Raw genomic sequence first — 15516 nt, forward strand, 5'->3', positions numbered from 1 at the left:
CCTCAATAGTTAAAATACATGTTTTTAAAAAGTCATACGAAGTGAAAAAAGCTCCCTAAGATGAAAGAGAAAGAGTCAGTGTCCTGAAATCATTATAAATCTAAGAATAGTATTTCTGTCTTTGCAAATACAAATGTTTCTGTAGGTCTTTGTTTGAGTAGCATGGGTGTGGTCTTCAGCCAGGAGGATACCAAAAGACTTTAAAAAAATACTTTCTTTGTCCATGGAAAAAAGTCTCTGCCCTCTCTTTTGTGTATTTTAACAGTTGGCCTGTGATTCTGACAGCTCTACCTGCTGTAATGGTTGCCTCTAGGAGGTGTGAAACAAGGTCTTAACACTTGGCTTTTCGCTATGAATGTGTGGTTCTTTCTGTGCTCACAGTTAAAGTTACAATTGGACCATAAAGCGTTTTTCCCCAACAGACTGTAAAGAAATGGATGGGCGGCAGCTGAGAAATGAACATGTGAGTATCTGTTTCTGTCTAATTAAATCCGCTGAACAGCCTCAAGCCTTCCTCTGCCAAGACTGGATTCAGACAACTTGCAGATACTGTAGCTGCCTTCTGTGGTAGCACACTGCCACCTATTGTTCAAAGTTCTACTCTCTCCCTCTGAAACCTTTGTCTGCCTCCTCTCTTGATTGCTGAAAAGACAAGTTAGCTGGTAACAGATAACTGATGAGAGTGACATCAGTCATGTGCCGGGATAAAACACTCTTTTAAGATCACATATCTCTTTTGAAGGCTTCTTTATTACTATTTGTACAACACATAGGCTACCTCTAATGGCACAAATCATCTGAGCAGGAGAGTAATGTAACCCCAGCTCTTATGTGTTATCACTGTGAAATGTGTTTTTCTTAGTGTGGGATCCTGCAAAGGCCCATTTGTTGTTGTTGCTCTTGAGAACAAAGCAAAAGAAGAAGTGGCAGCTGGAGGAGCAATTTTTGTCCATCAAGGGCTATTGAGAGTTCAATTATTTATCTTGTGAAGTGTTCCAAGGATGTGGTCAGCTCATCAGGGTTATAATGCATGGAGTGAGAGGACATGTGCATGGAGCATAGGGAGGAGGATGTTGTTGTAGTCTGAAAAAAGTCAGCTAAAGCTTGTTTCCAGATACCAGGACTCCCACGCTCTCTGCAGCTGATGAGGAAGTCTTTAGAAACGGACGTTGTTCGTAACTCTGCTGGCCATAAAACTGTCAATGTTCAACACAAGACAAACTTAAGGTGACAATAACAAGCAGAGGCAGGAGAGAATGAGTTAATTCCCCTTTTAATAATATTTATTTATTGCAAATGTACGAAGTGAAACTCAAGGTCAAGCCTGCTGGCCACTTCCAAGCTACAACAGACAGTTTGTCCTTTGGAAAAATGTTGTGGGAGTCTTGTGTATACAGTATATAAAGTGTAAAGTTCATGTTGTTGTTCACAGTATTTGTAAGTTCTCTCTCATTTAAACCAGTGTTTTGAATGGAAGATAAGTTTACATCTTTATTTCATTAACACAATTATATTTTAAGAATTTAAATGAAAAATGAAAAATACATTTTTATCAACTGTTACAGAATCGATTAATTTACATTAACTAAAATGTGGAAACTATGCTTCGATGACGAAATGAGACATGTGTCAGAAATTGCTTATTTTTCCTTAAATATTTAAATGGTTACATTAGATCTTATAGTATATAGTGGACTCAAATACTTCCACCTCACAAAGTTTTTCTTTATCTGAATCAAGGGTCTGTCGTATGCTGTACAGATTGCAAAGGGCTCTGAGGCAAATTTGTTATTCATGATTTTGGGCTTTATAAATAGAACTGATTTCACTTGACAATGTACAGTGTAATGTAACAGTAGTAGCCATGTAATGGCCACAAAACTAATGCTAACTAGCCTAACATCAGGCACTGCATAAATATCAACAGAAATACAGCCCTGTAGTGTGACAACAAGTAGTAAGTAACAGAATAAACTGAAAATGTATCTAATTTTCTCAATTTATACACCATATAGTTTGTGAATAGTGAATAAATGAACAACTCTGGAAAATCCCTGCTAGCAGCCCTTAGAGGCTATCTTCTTTACACAATACGTGACCAAAGTGTTTAAAACCAACCAACCAACCAGCAAATGTGTCAATTATTATGTGACTTGATCTGGCCAGCAGGACCAAGGCAAATAATATTCCTACTATATGCAAAATATTTCTTCAAATATGAGTGGCAGGAAAAATGCTGCACTGATCACAGGAGAATTTATCATCTACGCTCAAAGCCAAGGAACCTTCGGCCATATTTATTTCTAGCGGAGATACATAACAACAGTTAATGGAGAAAGGTTGGCAGGGGGAAACAGAAAATGCATTATGTCCATAAAGAACGTCAAAGTCCTGAATGACATCATTGACTGTTTTTGGTCTATCTTGCTGTGTAGCAAGTGCATGTAGCATGAAAATATAACATATACAACAATATTCATATCATGGGTATCATGATTTACTTTGTTTTTATGCAGTGTGACCAATTTTGTAGGGTGTAATGTCCATTTATGGTGAAAATGCTGCCACTATACTGTATCTTTTACAGAAACCTACACTCTGAGTTGTGATTTAATGAGTGGTCTCCCACAAAGCCAACAATTTACCAGTGTTTTATATTAAAAAAAGTTCAGGTTTTCATTGGCCAGACTCACCCATGCATCAGCTCAACATATGAAAACTGGCATGATAAGTTACAAAATGTCTAAATCTGACGTTACCCAAATGCATTTGATGAAAGACAAAGTAGAAGTGAGATCCAGTGAATTTCAGTTGACTGTTAAAACAGCACCTGAGGTGAAATCCATCACTAGTTTACCCCCCCCAAAAAATGGATCACTTTCAGAATTCCTGCTAATGTCCATCCATTTCTCCCAGTCAAATGGACTCTGGAGAAGTGACTGATTTTACACTGAACTCAATAATCCAAAGCCTGTGCAACTTAAGTCATGGAGCTCCACTGTGCGTATGTTAACACCATTAAATCACCTCAAATGTCTACATGATTCAATCTTTTTCACACTGGACGACAACTGAATTGAATTTCCCCAAAGTGGCTGTCCATTTCCTGTCTGTGTGTGACGAGTGGCTATGGTTGCTGGGGAATTCAGACCCACTCTTCCATTCACTTAACTCCCATATCACATTTAGCAGCGAGTGCCTGCCCATTTTTCAAAAATCAAAATCAAAAAATGTTACATGAAAAACAACCAAAATGTATGAGAGTCAAACAACTATTTCTGACTTTAAATGTTAAGATACTGGGATGTTTTCTTAATATTCTGGATGATATAGATGTTCTTTGTGTAAGTATATCTTTTCTATGTCTCAACAGTAGACCATATTCAGTGCCTCAATTTTTGCATTGCAGCCAGATGAGGCCCTGGCCTTGTACAAGCCTGTCAGTGGCACTCTATAGCACAGCGGCTCTTAGCGGCCGTGACTCCATGACCTGCTTTCCCGCTTCGTTGTGAATAGCTGCTGGCACCTCTCTCCAGCCTGTCTACTAGATGAGGAGCAAGTTTAAAGAGATATAAGGTTTTTTCATAACCATTACATTTTTGCCTTGATTATGTTATTATACTATATGATATGTCTGCACGGTTCTGCACAGTTTGACAATGCCCTTCATGTCAGGTGTAAGAAAAACAAAAAGGAGTCTCCTTCTGTGTTCCTCAAATAATCTTTGTATAGTTGCAGTCCTCTTCATGCAAAGGCTCAGCAGGAATTAAGAAACACAGAGAAAATATAGGAACAGTGTTTGGCATTAGATAAGTACAACCGAGGAGATTATTTTCCCCTTAACAACCTTTGTGTAAAATAAATAAAAAGACTGTACTGCTATATGACTTCAATATTCCCAGTAGCTTTTATCAAAACTTTGTTGCACTGTTTTTATTTTGTTGCAACAATTCCACTTCTAAAGTATGAGCTCTTTAATCAATTGCAAGATAAAACCTTCTACCATGAGTGCACCTGTAGACAGGCTGAGACAGACGATGTACACGTAGGCTGGGGAACACTGATTCCCTCCGACAGACTGGGCCTGTTTGCTACCTGCCTAATCCCCAGCATTTTAAAACTGTGTTTGGAATAAACGGACTAAAGGGAATAGAGCACCTAAGAGCTCAAGAAATGGAGAGTTCTATGGGCTTGATTGGCAGGTTTTGTCAGTGAGTCTCTTCCAGTAAGAGGCACCTGCCTCAGCCCTAGCGGGATCCCCGCTCCAAAGTGAAGCGCAAAGGCATTGTCTTAATTATCCCCCTCCCCAGCCCATCACCCCTACCCCCACTCCCACCATCACATCTCAAGAAGAATAAAAAAAAAACACAATTAACGGTAAGCGTTTAGGGGAGAGAGATTATTTACTGGGGCCCATCCAGTGGAGACAGACGCCAGTGGTCCTGAGAGACAAGCATGTCCATCAGCTTGGGGAAGCCAAGCAATCCAATTAAAGTAGAGATCTTTCAGGCGGTCAGTGCTAACCGATGGTGTTCATCATACATTGTTTTAATAATGTTTTTATTTAAATCCAGACTATTTTAGGGGCAAAACACTTGTTTGGATATTCAGTTGTTTGTATCAAGAACGGAAGAAGACCAACTCAAAAGTGGTCCAAAACACATTGATTTATTCATGACATTAGGTGGTCTAGAGGAATAGCTGTAGTGATGTTTGTTACAGAATGCATGTAGCCTAACAGACCGGAGTCTGTGGGGATGTACTGTGGGTATCACCAGTCGTTTGCCATCTACATGTAAGGCTGACCACTGCGATGAACAAGGGGAGTCTTATTAAGACAACAAAAGGCATGCGAGGATGTGACAGTAGGAAGATTCCAGTACTCTCTATAGTATGCAGACTTCACTACACACCCTCTGGGCTGAGGGGAAAAAATGGAGATTGCTGCAATTCAAAGAACAGGACTTTACTTTGAGAGAGGCAAACCAAATGAGAGTCTGGGCCTTGGGTCCCCAGGTCAGCTAGCAGGTGGGAATGAGATGAAGCAGAGCCAGGAAGAAAAAAAACAGGACGGCAGTGTGGGGACGTCACATCTGGGCTGTATTAGGAAAGTAATACAGCGGGCCCAGAAAAGTGTTTGAGGATCTGGGAGGCAGATCTCCTTTCCTTAGGAACAGCAGGTTAGTATGTCAGCGGGGAGTCCAGATGAGAATGATTAGAGCTGGCCTTTGAGGAGCAGGTGCCTCTTCTACCTCTGCTGTTTAGCACTGAATGGACTGTCATTAATCTTACATTGTCATAAGGCATTTAAGCAGATGATACTTTACGAGCTTGTCAAATTCCAGCCTGGATGTGGTTTGTATCAAATGTAGAATTTTCTGCATATGGACCAAATAATGGGCAGCGCTTCATTACGGTCGACAAGCCTTGAAGTCGAAACTGGAATCTGCCCGATGCACCCTCGTGGAAGAAAGGAGAAAAACTGGGGCCTCTTAATAATTGTAAGTGGATTACCTCACCTAACATTACATCATGGGTGGATTTGTGAACACATTATTTGACAATATCACGATATAAAATCATGTGGCCAGCAGATTTAACATCGTCTGACCAGTTGCTGCCAACTATTAAAGTGGTGATACTTCCACTGACAAAATCTTGTAAGAAGCCAAGACTAACAACAGCGTCTCCTCAACAGTCTCATAATTTCCCCCATGGCTCTATCATACTCACTGTCTCACTCTGCTCCCCTAACCCGCCTGCTCTGTATAGCGGGGACAGACACATTTGAGAATTGATTCAGCGCTACATTAAGTAATCTAGTAATCATTTACACCAACTGTTTTTGGAGAAACAGAAGCATATTAAACAGGCATTCATGTCACTACGAGGAGAATGGAGAGGTTTGGGTGCGATGTGAGTGTTATCTGACTTGGACGGCCCACATTGGGGTTTTGCTCTCAGTTACCTCCTCGAGCTGTACAGCGAAGTGGAAGATCTCCTTTTTCACGCCACCGTTTCCACCCCATTTCTTTGCATTTCATTGTTATCCCTACAATTCAGTCAGTCATGAGGCTCTACCCAAAAGAGCAGAGCTTGCATCTGCTTGCAGGCAAGTGGGAAGAGCAGCTGTGGATACAGACCACTGCATGAGAACTACAGTGTAGGTGTTTGTCAACATAAAAGGCTTTAGACAGACAGAGATACTCTTTCACAGTTTAAGATCCACAGTGGAGCACCGCTTTGTTATTCATTCCACCTCATGATTGCATGCATTTTCACTATATTCAGCGCCACTTAAGCATTGTGATACTGATACAAGTAGTGATGTAGGGGGCTAAATTATGGGGCTTTTATAGTTTGACAAGTTCTCCATACAATATTTTTGTTTGATTTTAAAACACCTTTCTGTATCGTGCATGAAAGCTGATGTGCTTTAATAAGACTTGTATGGTGTGTAGCTGTGAGCTATCTTAAACCTTAAACCTTGGACAAAGACAGGGAGATGGGAAAGGAATCCAAGCCAAAGGCAGCCGAGTTTGAACAGCTTTATAGACTTGCCTCAAGTGCATTGTGCAGATTTTGTGGTGCACAAGAATGAAAATGGGTATTCTCACCTGACAGTGGTCTTCGTGTTAAAACAAAATGGATTGCGCTCTTGTAGAATGTTTCAAATAAAAGAGATTTGAGATGGCTGTTTTCACTCTGTGAGAAACAAAGTGATGTCTGAGGAGACAGAAAGTCAGCATTTAAATGTTACAAGGTCAGAACTTTTTTTGCATAATTTACAAACATGAGTAAAGAGAACATAAAAAAGTTAAATATGTATCCATATATGACTATTATTGAAATAATACATGGTTTCAAAACAATAGAGCCAGCTGTGTACAATGTAGTATGAAAATAGAAAAATATTAATATTTATTTTGGTAATTTTTGTTAAGAAAATAATAAATACACTTAAAAACTGTATTTCATCTGCTCAAAACTTTGGCCTGAGTGAAGTGCAATCTCATCCTCTCTTGTAGGTTTAGGACGGAGGTGGGGGTGGCTCCGGATAAGTAATGATTTACAAATAATAAGTAGAGGAATGAACAAATCAATAAATCAGTAGATCTCTGGATATTTGTGAGGCAACCTTATTTCTTTATTTATCTGGGTGTTTTATTTGTTTTCAGCTCTCCAAGGCAGGAGCAAGAATCCCAAATTATCCAGGGGGTTAGGGGGCGCAGTGCCCCTGAGCCCCGAGCCCCATAGCGGAGGTAACGTATTCAATGGCCTGGGGCGAGTGGAGGAGAGGAGCGGCCCTGCTGCATACTGATGGCAGGGAGAGAAGCCAGTAATTGGAGCTGCAGAGGAGAGGGGAGAGGAGGGCAAGCACTGGGAGATGATGGCTTTGTTTTCTCTCTTCCTGTCTGTGCTGCTCAAACTCCTCCCCCCAGACCTCTCTCTCCCTTACACTCACTAAGTAGAGATATGGAGAAATTGAATAGAGATACTTGCTAATTGGTCTCTTGCTGCTTACTTAAAGGACCATAGACATTCTTTTTCATTTGCCTATTGAAACTAATAAACTATGTCTGTCTGTGTTTGTGTGTGTGTGTGTGTGTGTGTGTGTGTGTGTGTGTGCCTGTGAGTGTGTAGTATTTCAAGGATTACATGAAGCACTGTGTAGTTCTAATGGAGAAAAGAGGAAGGTGTGAAGGACTGCTATTACAGTAGCTTTAAGAACAGTTGCTATTGTTATCAAGACTGAGAGAGAAGCTGCTCGCTAAAAAATGTCCTTTAAAAAATGTAAGAGTATTTATAATACCATATCAAAGCTTGATCATTTACTGCTTTATTTCTCTCTCTTGTCATAAAACATATGCATTGCGTCCATGAAAGCCAATTTAAACCCAGTGCTGCCTGATATGATGTAAATTGGTAAATACTATTTTAATAAGAGCACATCGCAGTTAATTAAGAAAATTACTTTGACAAACGGTTTGAAGCTGGCGACATCAAGCCAACATTGCAGTCAGGCTCATTCCTTATGGTGGTGCTCTCTCATGTGGGTAAGCAACGCCGAGAAGGCTGTTACATACATTACAGAGCATCACCATCAAATCAGCCAGGAAAGTGAATCTGTAACCTAAATACTTCCAAAAATGGCACATTATCCCCACGACGTCCTCTGTTGACACAGTTTAATGGAATTACATTGGCAAATGCCCTGAAAGAAGGAAGAAGGTTATGTGGTAGGTTCAAGTCAGTACTGTTGGCCAGTCTGGCCTTAACAGGTTCAAGCCCACAGGTCACTAGAAGGAGATAAGCAAGTGCAGCTTTCATTTCCTGTCAAAGTGGAGCAGAGAGATGCTTTCCAAGGCATCAGTCGCAGGCTAATTGGGCCCCGGTGGGTGACACTGCAGCATCATAAATAAAACAAACACAGTTGTGGTGTTTCTGCCACTGGACTCTTTAAACCTTCATCACAGAGCAAGCGGTTTTGATGAAACACCCAGCCTAATTACTCTGGTACGGGGCTGTTATCTGTTCTGCCTAGCTGTAATTGATCCTGCATGCATTTATGTTTTTAATCAGAAATGGGAGCATGCATTGCCTGAGAGCTTGAAGACCTTGTAGGAGCCGATAATTAGCCGCTCTGGTTAATGGGCCTAACTGTGCTTGTGTGCTACATGACTCTCCAGTGTCATAATGTGGCAGCGCTTGTAGGAGACAGTGCTCAGGGGTGATACACATGTGATTAGTCTCCTCACTTCACCACATCCCTCTTCACACCTTAGCTTTGCAGTCGGCACCACAAACCTCTGGTGTAGAAAATTACATTTCCTAAACCGCACGCACTAATGAAATCGGCTTGGTGTGAACCTCTGACCAGTGTTAAGGTTTAATCGTTTTTGTTAATTCTCTTGAAAGCAACAAAAATACTGGAAGATAGTGCACCAGATGAAAGTAATGCGGCCTCTTTAATGTGCTGCATTTGTGTGTTTGTATAGCAGCATATATGCTAATTTAAATAAATATACAACTTGCCCTTGGCCGTGAATTATAAATTGGGCTAATAATAATACACTTCGACTCTGTTGCTTCTTTTAAAGTCACATTGGATCAAAATACATCAAATCCTCAATTGTCATGTTGTGCATTCTTCATTCTGCTGGGTTTGCTGGAGACTTTACTTTGTTCGCCAGTGCTTCCTTGGGACCATATATCCATATTCATTCAGAACCTATAGAATGTGTCAAATAGAGGTGTCCTAATTGTGTCCTTGATGAAAGGCTATTAATATTGAACACTTTCACATTCACCCATGTGCCAGTACGGAGGAAATGTGTTTTCCCCTTCTTTCACAGAGACAAAAAGCAGATCTGTTCATATCTCTAATGATACCTGATTCCCCAGGGGTTAGTGGCAAGACTAGCTGCAGCTTTAGCAGATTCATCAAACAAAATATAAAAAATATTTACTCTCCTTTTTTCGAGACACAGTGGAGGTTTTTTTCTCTCCTACAGTTTATCCACATTTCAACATAACAAAGTAAGCCCATAACTATTCTATACAGTGACTATAAAAGCAAAGCATTTAACAGTTTGAAGGTTCTTGTAGTTCTCATAAGCAGTACTGTCATGATTGTGGCAGCAATTGGCCTGATTGGCTGGGTGGCCCGGTGTCTGTTCCCATGTGACATTGTTTTTTGAGGCAGGCAGTAGTTGTCCTGTGGCCAGTGTCAGTACCCAACGACCTCTGATCCGGGAACAGCAACTGTCAGGCCTGCACCTGTAACACTGAGACTTTGTGGCCCTGAACCCCCTGCACCCCCATCCACATCGCGGGGTTGTGCTCAGACATGCTTTGCATCTCGCCGACACTCACTGGCCAAAGCAATCCTCCAGAGACTGGGCATGATCCCAGCTGTTGTCTTCATTTTAATGCACTCTGAATAATATTAAAGCAGAATCAGTTGAATTTATTAATGCAGCTTGGCCCTTAGAGAGATGCTTTTAAAGGCCAATGATTTAATTTCAGCTCTTAAAGGCCATCTTCTATTCTTGATGCTATAAAGAATTATGGCTTTTGCCATGTCTTAACACCAGTGTGTACTGTGGGCCACAAAATGAATTATTATTAAACTGGAGCTACTGAAAACAGCCGCTATTAGCGACCATTTTTCTCTCTGTTATCTCAGTCATATTCCCAGCCCTATTCCCAGAGACAATATCAATCCTGGTTACCATGATTTATATCTTCTATCATCAGGAGAGACTAAAGCTATGTGCTGTCTGGTTAAGTTATACCCTGGAACAAACAACAGCATCATTTTAAAAACTCCCCATGCCGTCCCCTCAGGTAGATGTGTCCATATAGGCAAACAATCAGTAACTGTAGCAAGCTCCGCCTGTTCTGTCATTTAGATTGTGTTTCCGCTGAGTTGATGCCCTTTATTGGTGTCAGGGTTCTGTCTGGAGGCACACCATAACCTCTGCACCTTTAATTTAGGCCAGTTGGGACTTGGAGCGCAGCCACTGATCTCCATGACCTGCCTCTCAGGTGGACCATATAACACATGCATAAGAGCTTTAACACATGTAAGTCAACTATGAGTCGTGCTTTTCTTACTTTGTCCTACTGTGAGCATTATGTCTCTCAGAGAGGAGGTCAGAGAACCTTAAAGGCACTGCACATGTAACAATTACTAAGGAGGTGCTGAGAATAGTGGCTTATTCAAATGAGGAGTTTTTTTTTTTTTTTTTTTTTGCTATGCATCTCCTTGTACAGCAGCGCAGAACTGCGACACAGAGAAAGGGTGCAGTGTTCTCTCTCTCTGCACTTGGTAGTTTGACGTCCGCTCCGGGGCTGAACATCAGAGGAGCGGCTGCTGAAAAAACAGGTTGTATGGGTCCTTGCACACAGCCTGCCTGTGGTGCTGCCTGAAGGACTGCCATGGAAACAAGGAGTGTGACAGGCTCTGGGGGGATCCGCCACAGCTGCAGGCACTTCCTTTTTGACAGCCTGATGAAGACATCACTGCCACACCATGCACAACAACAACAACTACTGGAGAAAAAAATGTGATCAGACAATGTTAACTGCTGTGTGGCTGAAATGTTCATTAGCAAGCTTGTAAAACATCCAGGGATTTTCCCCACTGCATTCGGGGACCATATTGCACGGTGACTTCCTCTGCTGAGATTCGTAGCCTTCCCAGGAGAAAATACATTGATAAATAATTCCTTAAATATGATTACACCTCTTTGAAGAGGGGCTCATGTGTGTTTGTGCGTGTGTTCTGTTTGTGTGTATGGTTATGTGGCATGAGTGTGCATCAGTGCCTGCAGAGCTGATTCAACAATTGTTGTAACCCTGTCAGACTCGTCTGTATGATCCACTGACTATGAATGATACAGGGAACATCCAAGTCCACAACCTTAGTGCCACAGATTCAAAGATTTGACAGTTTGGAGTCAGGCAACTGTTTTCCCATATGACCTCTCCTAATGTCACTGACATTGCCTCAATAACATGTCTGCCCATGACGCAGTATTATTTCAACTTAAAAATCGCTCTTCACTAAAGTGTGTTGTTTATTATTATTTTTTCTAAATTGGGTTTTATGGCTCACTAATTGTCAGGTTCTCATTTTTACAAGTTCTGTTCAGATTTAGATCTCCTGGAAAAGCAATTTGGTTGTTTGCTGAATTGTCGATTAAAAGTACCCTGGGACTACTGCTTAATTGGCTTCACCTCTTGGGGACACTTCATTGGGTCCTGCCAGTGATCTGCTTGTACCCTCCACCCCTTCCTCCCTAGCTCTGCCTTCCTCCCAGCACAGCCAAAACCACCCCCCAGCCCCAGTGGAGCCAAGAATGTAGGAGGGTTTCAGCCAGTGTGTGGGATTTAGCTCGTCAGAAGCTCAGGGTCACCTCCACACCCTCTCACTTTGAAATGGACCCCTGGTGGCAGCTCCTGGGAGAGCCCAGTGATGTCTCTATCAGCCTGTCAAAAGAGATAGCCCGGGGCTCCACCAGGTCCCCCGGAGCCAATCAAACTCTTCAGAAAGCACAGATGGATGCTCTTTCACCAGCATGCTTCTGCTGAGGGGGGGGGGGACCGGCCACGATGCTCAGTCCCCCAATCAGTGAGAACAAATTCCCATTGGTGGGGTCCAAGCCTCAGTTCAGCTCAACTTGAGTTCTAACAATGTTTATTTTAAAAAATAGAGCTTGCCATTTGTCTACTATCAGAAAGACAGAGAGCAGGTAAACTTATATTTTCATACAAATGTGTATTAGAATGATTAAAGTTTAACTGCCTCTTATGTAGCTCATATGGTAAATAAGAGCAGCATGAATTGTAAATATTTTGAAGGATTTTTTTACTCAGTGGATATGGATGGAATGGATCTGAAAATGATTAAAAAAAAAAAAATTGGCAAATTGGCAATATATGGTTTTGTTTGGAAACTAAATATGAATGAGAAAATTGATGGAGGATATACTACATCCCTCTACTTGGAAAAACTATTGTGGGGAGACAGATGGAAAAACCAGAGTATGTGTGTGTAACCATTAGATAGGCCAGGTGATTTTAGTGGAAATGTAAAGCACTAAGTGCTGAGGATGGAGAGAGTACTCTCTGTGAGATGAGCTCTTTCTCTCTCATCTGGACCCTGTTATTGTGAGAAGGCAACAAAGCAATGCATTAGGAAGCACACTGGAGCCACACAGCTTTGATGTGAGCTCGGTAACCAAGGCGCAGCGGTGGCCGGTGTGTGAGCTCTGTTCCAATGGCTGTGTTGTGTAATCAGATGTGTTTACTGTGTATTCAAGTAAAGAAGCGGTGTAATCCATCCTCACTAGAGTGCAGTTATTGAAAAAACACGGGCAAAAAGAAGAGCTCAAACTGATCAAGACTCTTTATTCAGGATTCTTGTAAATTCTCCATTTGATGATACAATACTGAGTAAAAATAAAACTCTCAAAATTAATAGTACACATGTAGTATATAAATATATATCTGTTGCCAAATAATATTAAGAAAGCTGACATTAGCTGGCATTATATTATCTACAGTAAATCCTTACCACAAAAAGTACCATTCACTACTCCTATGTCCTATTGTAAATGTGCATTACATATTATTTCAATTATTATTTAAATATTGATTGAGATATATATGACTTTTGACCTTTCATTATATTAACACATGGCTAAAGAAAAAACATTACCATTATTTATTTTCCATAAACTGTTAAGCTTGTATTAACTTAACCTTAAGGCAAATTTCTCAGTTTCACCAAAGTCAAAAACAAAGCATAACAGCGGAGGTCTAAGGTAAGCTGAACCCAACGCTTTTCATTCCTTTCTAAATTATATCCAAAGATGAAGGCTGAGCCTTGCAGCGCTCTCTTTTCTTTACCTCCAGGCTTGTGATTGACAGCGCCATGTGCTGCCCTCCTAGCTGCTGCAGTTCACAGCCTCTGTCAGGGGGGTGGCAAACATACAAGCCAGAGAGTGGCTGGCTGCCCCTCAGCAGCAGGGGGTAGAGTTAGGGTGGTATGGTGGGGTGCAAAGGGTCATGGGCTCTGCTGGCACTGGAGCATTGTTGTCAGGTGGACTGCGTCGTGCCATATTCAAAAGGAGACCAGCCTTTCATCCAGCATGTCCGCGAAGCTTACCTTTTCCTCCGCGGTTGGATCTGACTGGTGGGCGCTCTCAGCGCGCTGTGCTGCACCTGTAAAAACAAACAGGAGTTTGGTCAGAGGCAGGTAATCCGAGCTCAGTGGAGCGCACGGTAATGGCTCCCCTGAGGAGAGCTGGTGCAGGGGAAAGCGAGGCGGGCTCGCCTGTAATGAATCATTTTTTAAACACAGGAGCAGAGGGGATTAATCACAGGGAGGAAGGATTTGAAGAGTCAAGGGTTCCGTACCAGTGTACGCCCCCCTCATTCGGCACCACAATCACAATATTAGAAACAGACATCTACTGTTGAGATGACCTGCCAGGCCAGTGAGGGAGTTGCAAACTGCATAATCACTCACTGTAAGTTATGTCCCCTAAAGAAAACTTTGTTAAAGCCTGAGAATAGTATAAAGTGAGTGTTGTTTAAGTTACCAACACAGTTGACGTGTAACTTTCTTCACAGCTTTACAGACCTTTGGTGTGACTTTGAATTCTTCAGGGAAAAACAACACCTGAAATGTGACATTTGAACTTCCAACCTTTTTTTTTGTAGAATTAAGCTCAAGATAGATTTCTTTTCCAAAAATTCCTTGATGTTCAATTGGATTTACAAAATAAATGTATGTTGTAAAATCATGTTCTCTTTGACATTCAAAACATTAGATTCAATTGTCCATTTTTTCTGTCTGTCACTATAATCCAAAGAGGATTGATCATAGGTCTAACTGAAAAGGAGAATAGCTGGAATATGAAAACTTGCTTTTGAAACATGCTTGCTTAGCTCAAACAATACGTTCGAATCTGTTGAATAAAGGTAAGAACTCTATGCTAATTAGCTGGTCTCCATTATTAGAATGGAAGATGGATTGTGGGAACAAAGTGACTGCCTTCTGCATCAGAACATGAAACTGTCCTCAGAACTGACAGATGCTTCTTATTTCAGGACAGACACAGTGCTGTCAGAAGTCCCCGTTTGAGGCAGACTTTGTAGATGTGCACAGGCACTAATTGCCAAGTCACATTTGCAAGAAAGACAGGAGTCAGTTTTCTGCCTTTGTTGTGTTTTGCGTCCACACCTATCTGAAGATTGAAGTTCTAAGTCAACAAAAACAAAATATGTGGTCTATTGTTTTGGGTCTCCTGTGTATATTATGTTAAGGTTATTTTTCACAGTACATAATGAAACATACTCATGATGAATCTTAAGGGTGTTTTGTTTTATGTGATTGGAGCTATTTTCAAGATGTAGTTCCTCTTTTAAACCGGGCTAAAAAGTATTGTTTCCATGAGATTTGAAAGTGAGTCATTTTCAAAGCTCAAACATTGCATCCCAATGGGGAAGAAGACATACAAAGGATTCTGAATCAAAATGTATTCGCCACCTTGTTTTGCCAACTCAGTCAGCCAAATCTCAAACAACACAGGCTCCCTCCAACATCACAGAGAAGTCAGGAATGGCTTGCTGCAGGAGGACATCAAGGGTGCAGCAGAGAAACAGACTGGGGTGAGAGTGTCTTTCCAGATCCAGACTGTCAGGATTTCTCGCTGAATTCTGTCTGGCAAGTTACCTGGGAGATGAAGGTGCTGTGTGGCACTTCATTTCCTGGCCGAGCAAAATTCTCAGTCGGAGAACGGCAAGCACCCAGCACCACTTACAACACCCCGACAGCTCTCATCAGCTCTGTGATGTAAATGCAAATGACATTTCAGCCATGGCTAATATGTAATCACATATGGCACCCAGCAAGACGACTGGGGCTCACGACTTCATTAATTGACTCTACCACCCTGAAGTGACTGAGGCCACATCAGAGTTTCTGTGCTGACACAACAG

At 41.5% G+C, this 15516-nt stretch overlaps 1 protein-coding gene across 1 annotated transcript in view; it reads right to left on the bottom strand.

Annotated features, from left to right (window-relative positions):
* Positions 1-12892: 12892 nt before the first annotated feature.
* mctp2a (multiple C2 domains, transmembrane 2a) overlaps positions 12893-15516 on the bottom strand; it is a 29886-nt gene continuing 27262 nt past the window's right edge. Inside the window, 1 exon segment of the mRNA XM_038706756.1 lies at positions 12893-13734. Within this exon segment, the coding sequence (XP_038562684.1) occupies positions 13675-13734 (60 nt within the window). The 3' untranslated portion in view covers positions 12893-13674.

Source organism: Micropterus salmoides, unplaced genomic scaffold (genome assembly GCF_014851395.1).
Source record: "Micropterus salmoides isolate LMB-PRFRI ecotype aquatic unplaced genomic scaffold, ASM1485139v1 Ms_hic_scaffold_8, whole genome shotgun sequence".
NCBI classification, from domain to species: Eukaryota; Metazoa; Chordata; class Actinopteri; order Centrarchiformes; family Centrarchidae; genus Micropterus; species Micropterus salmoides.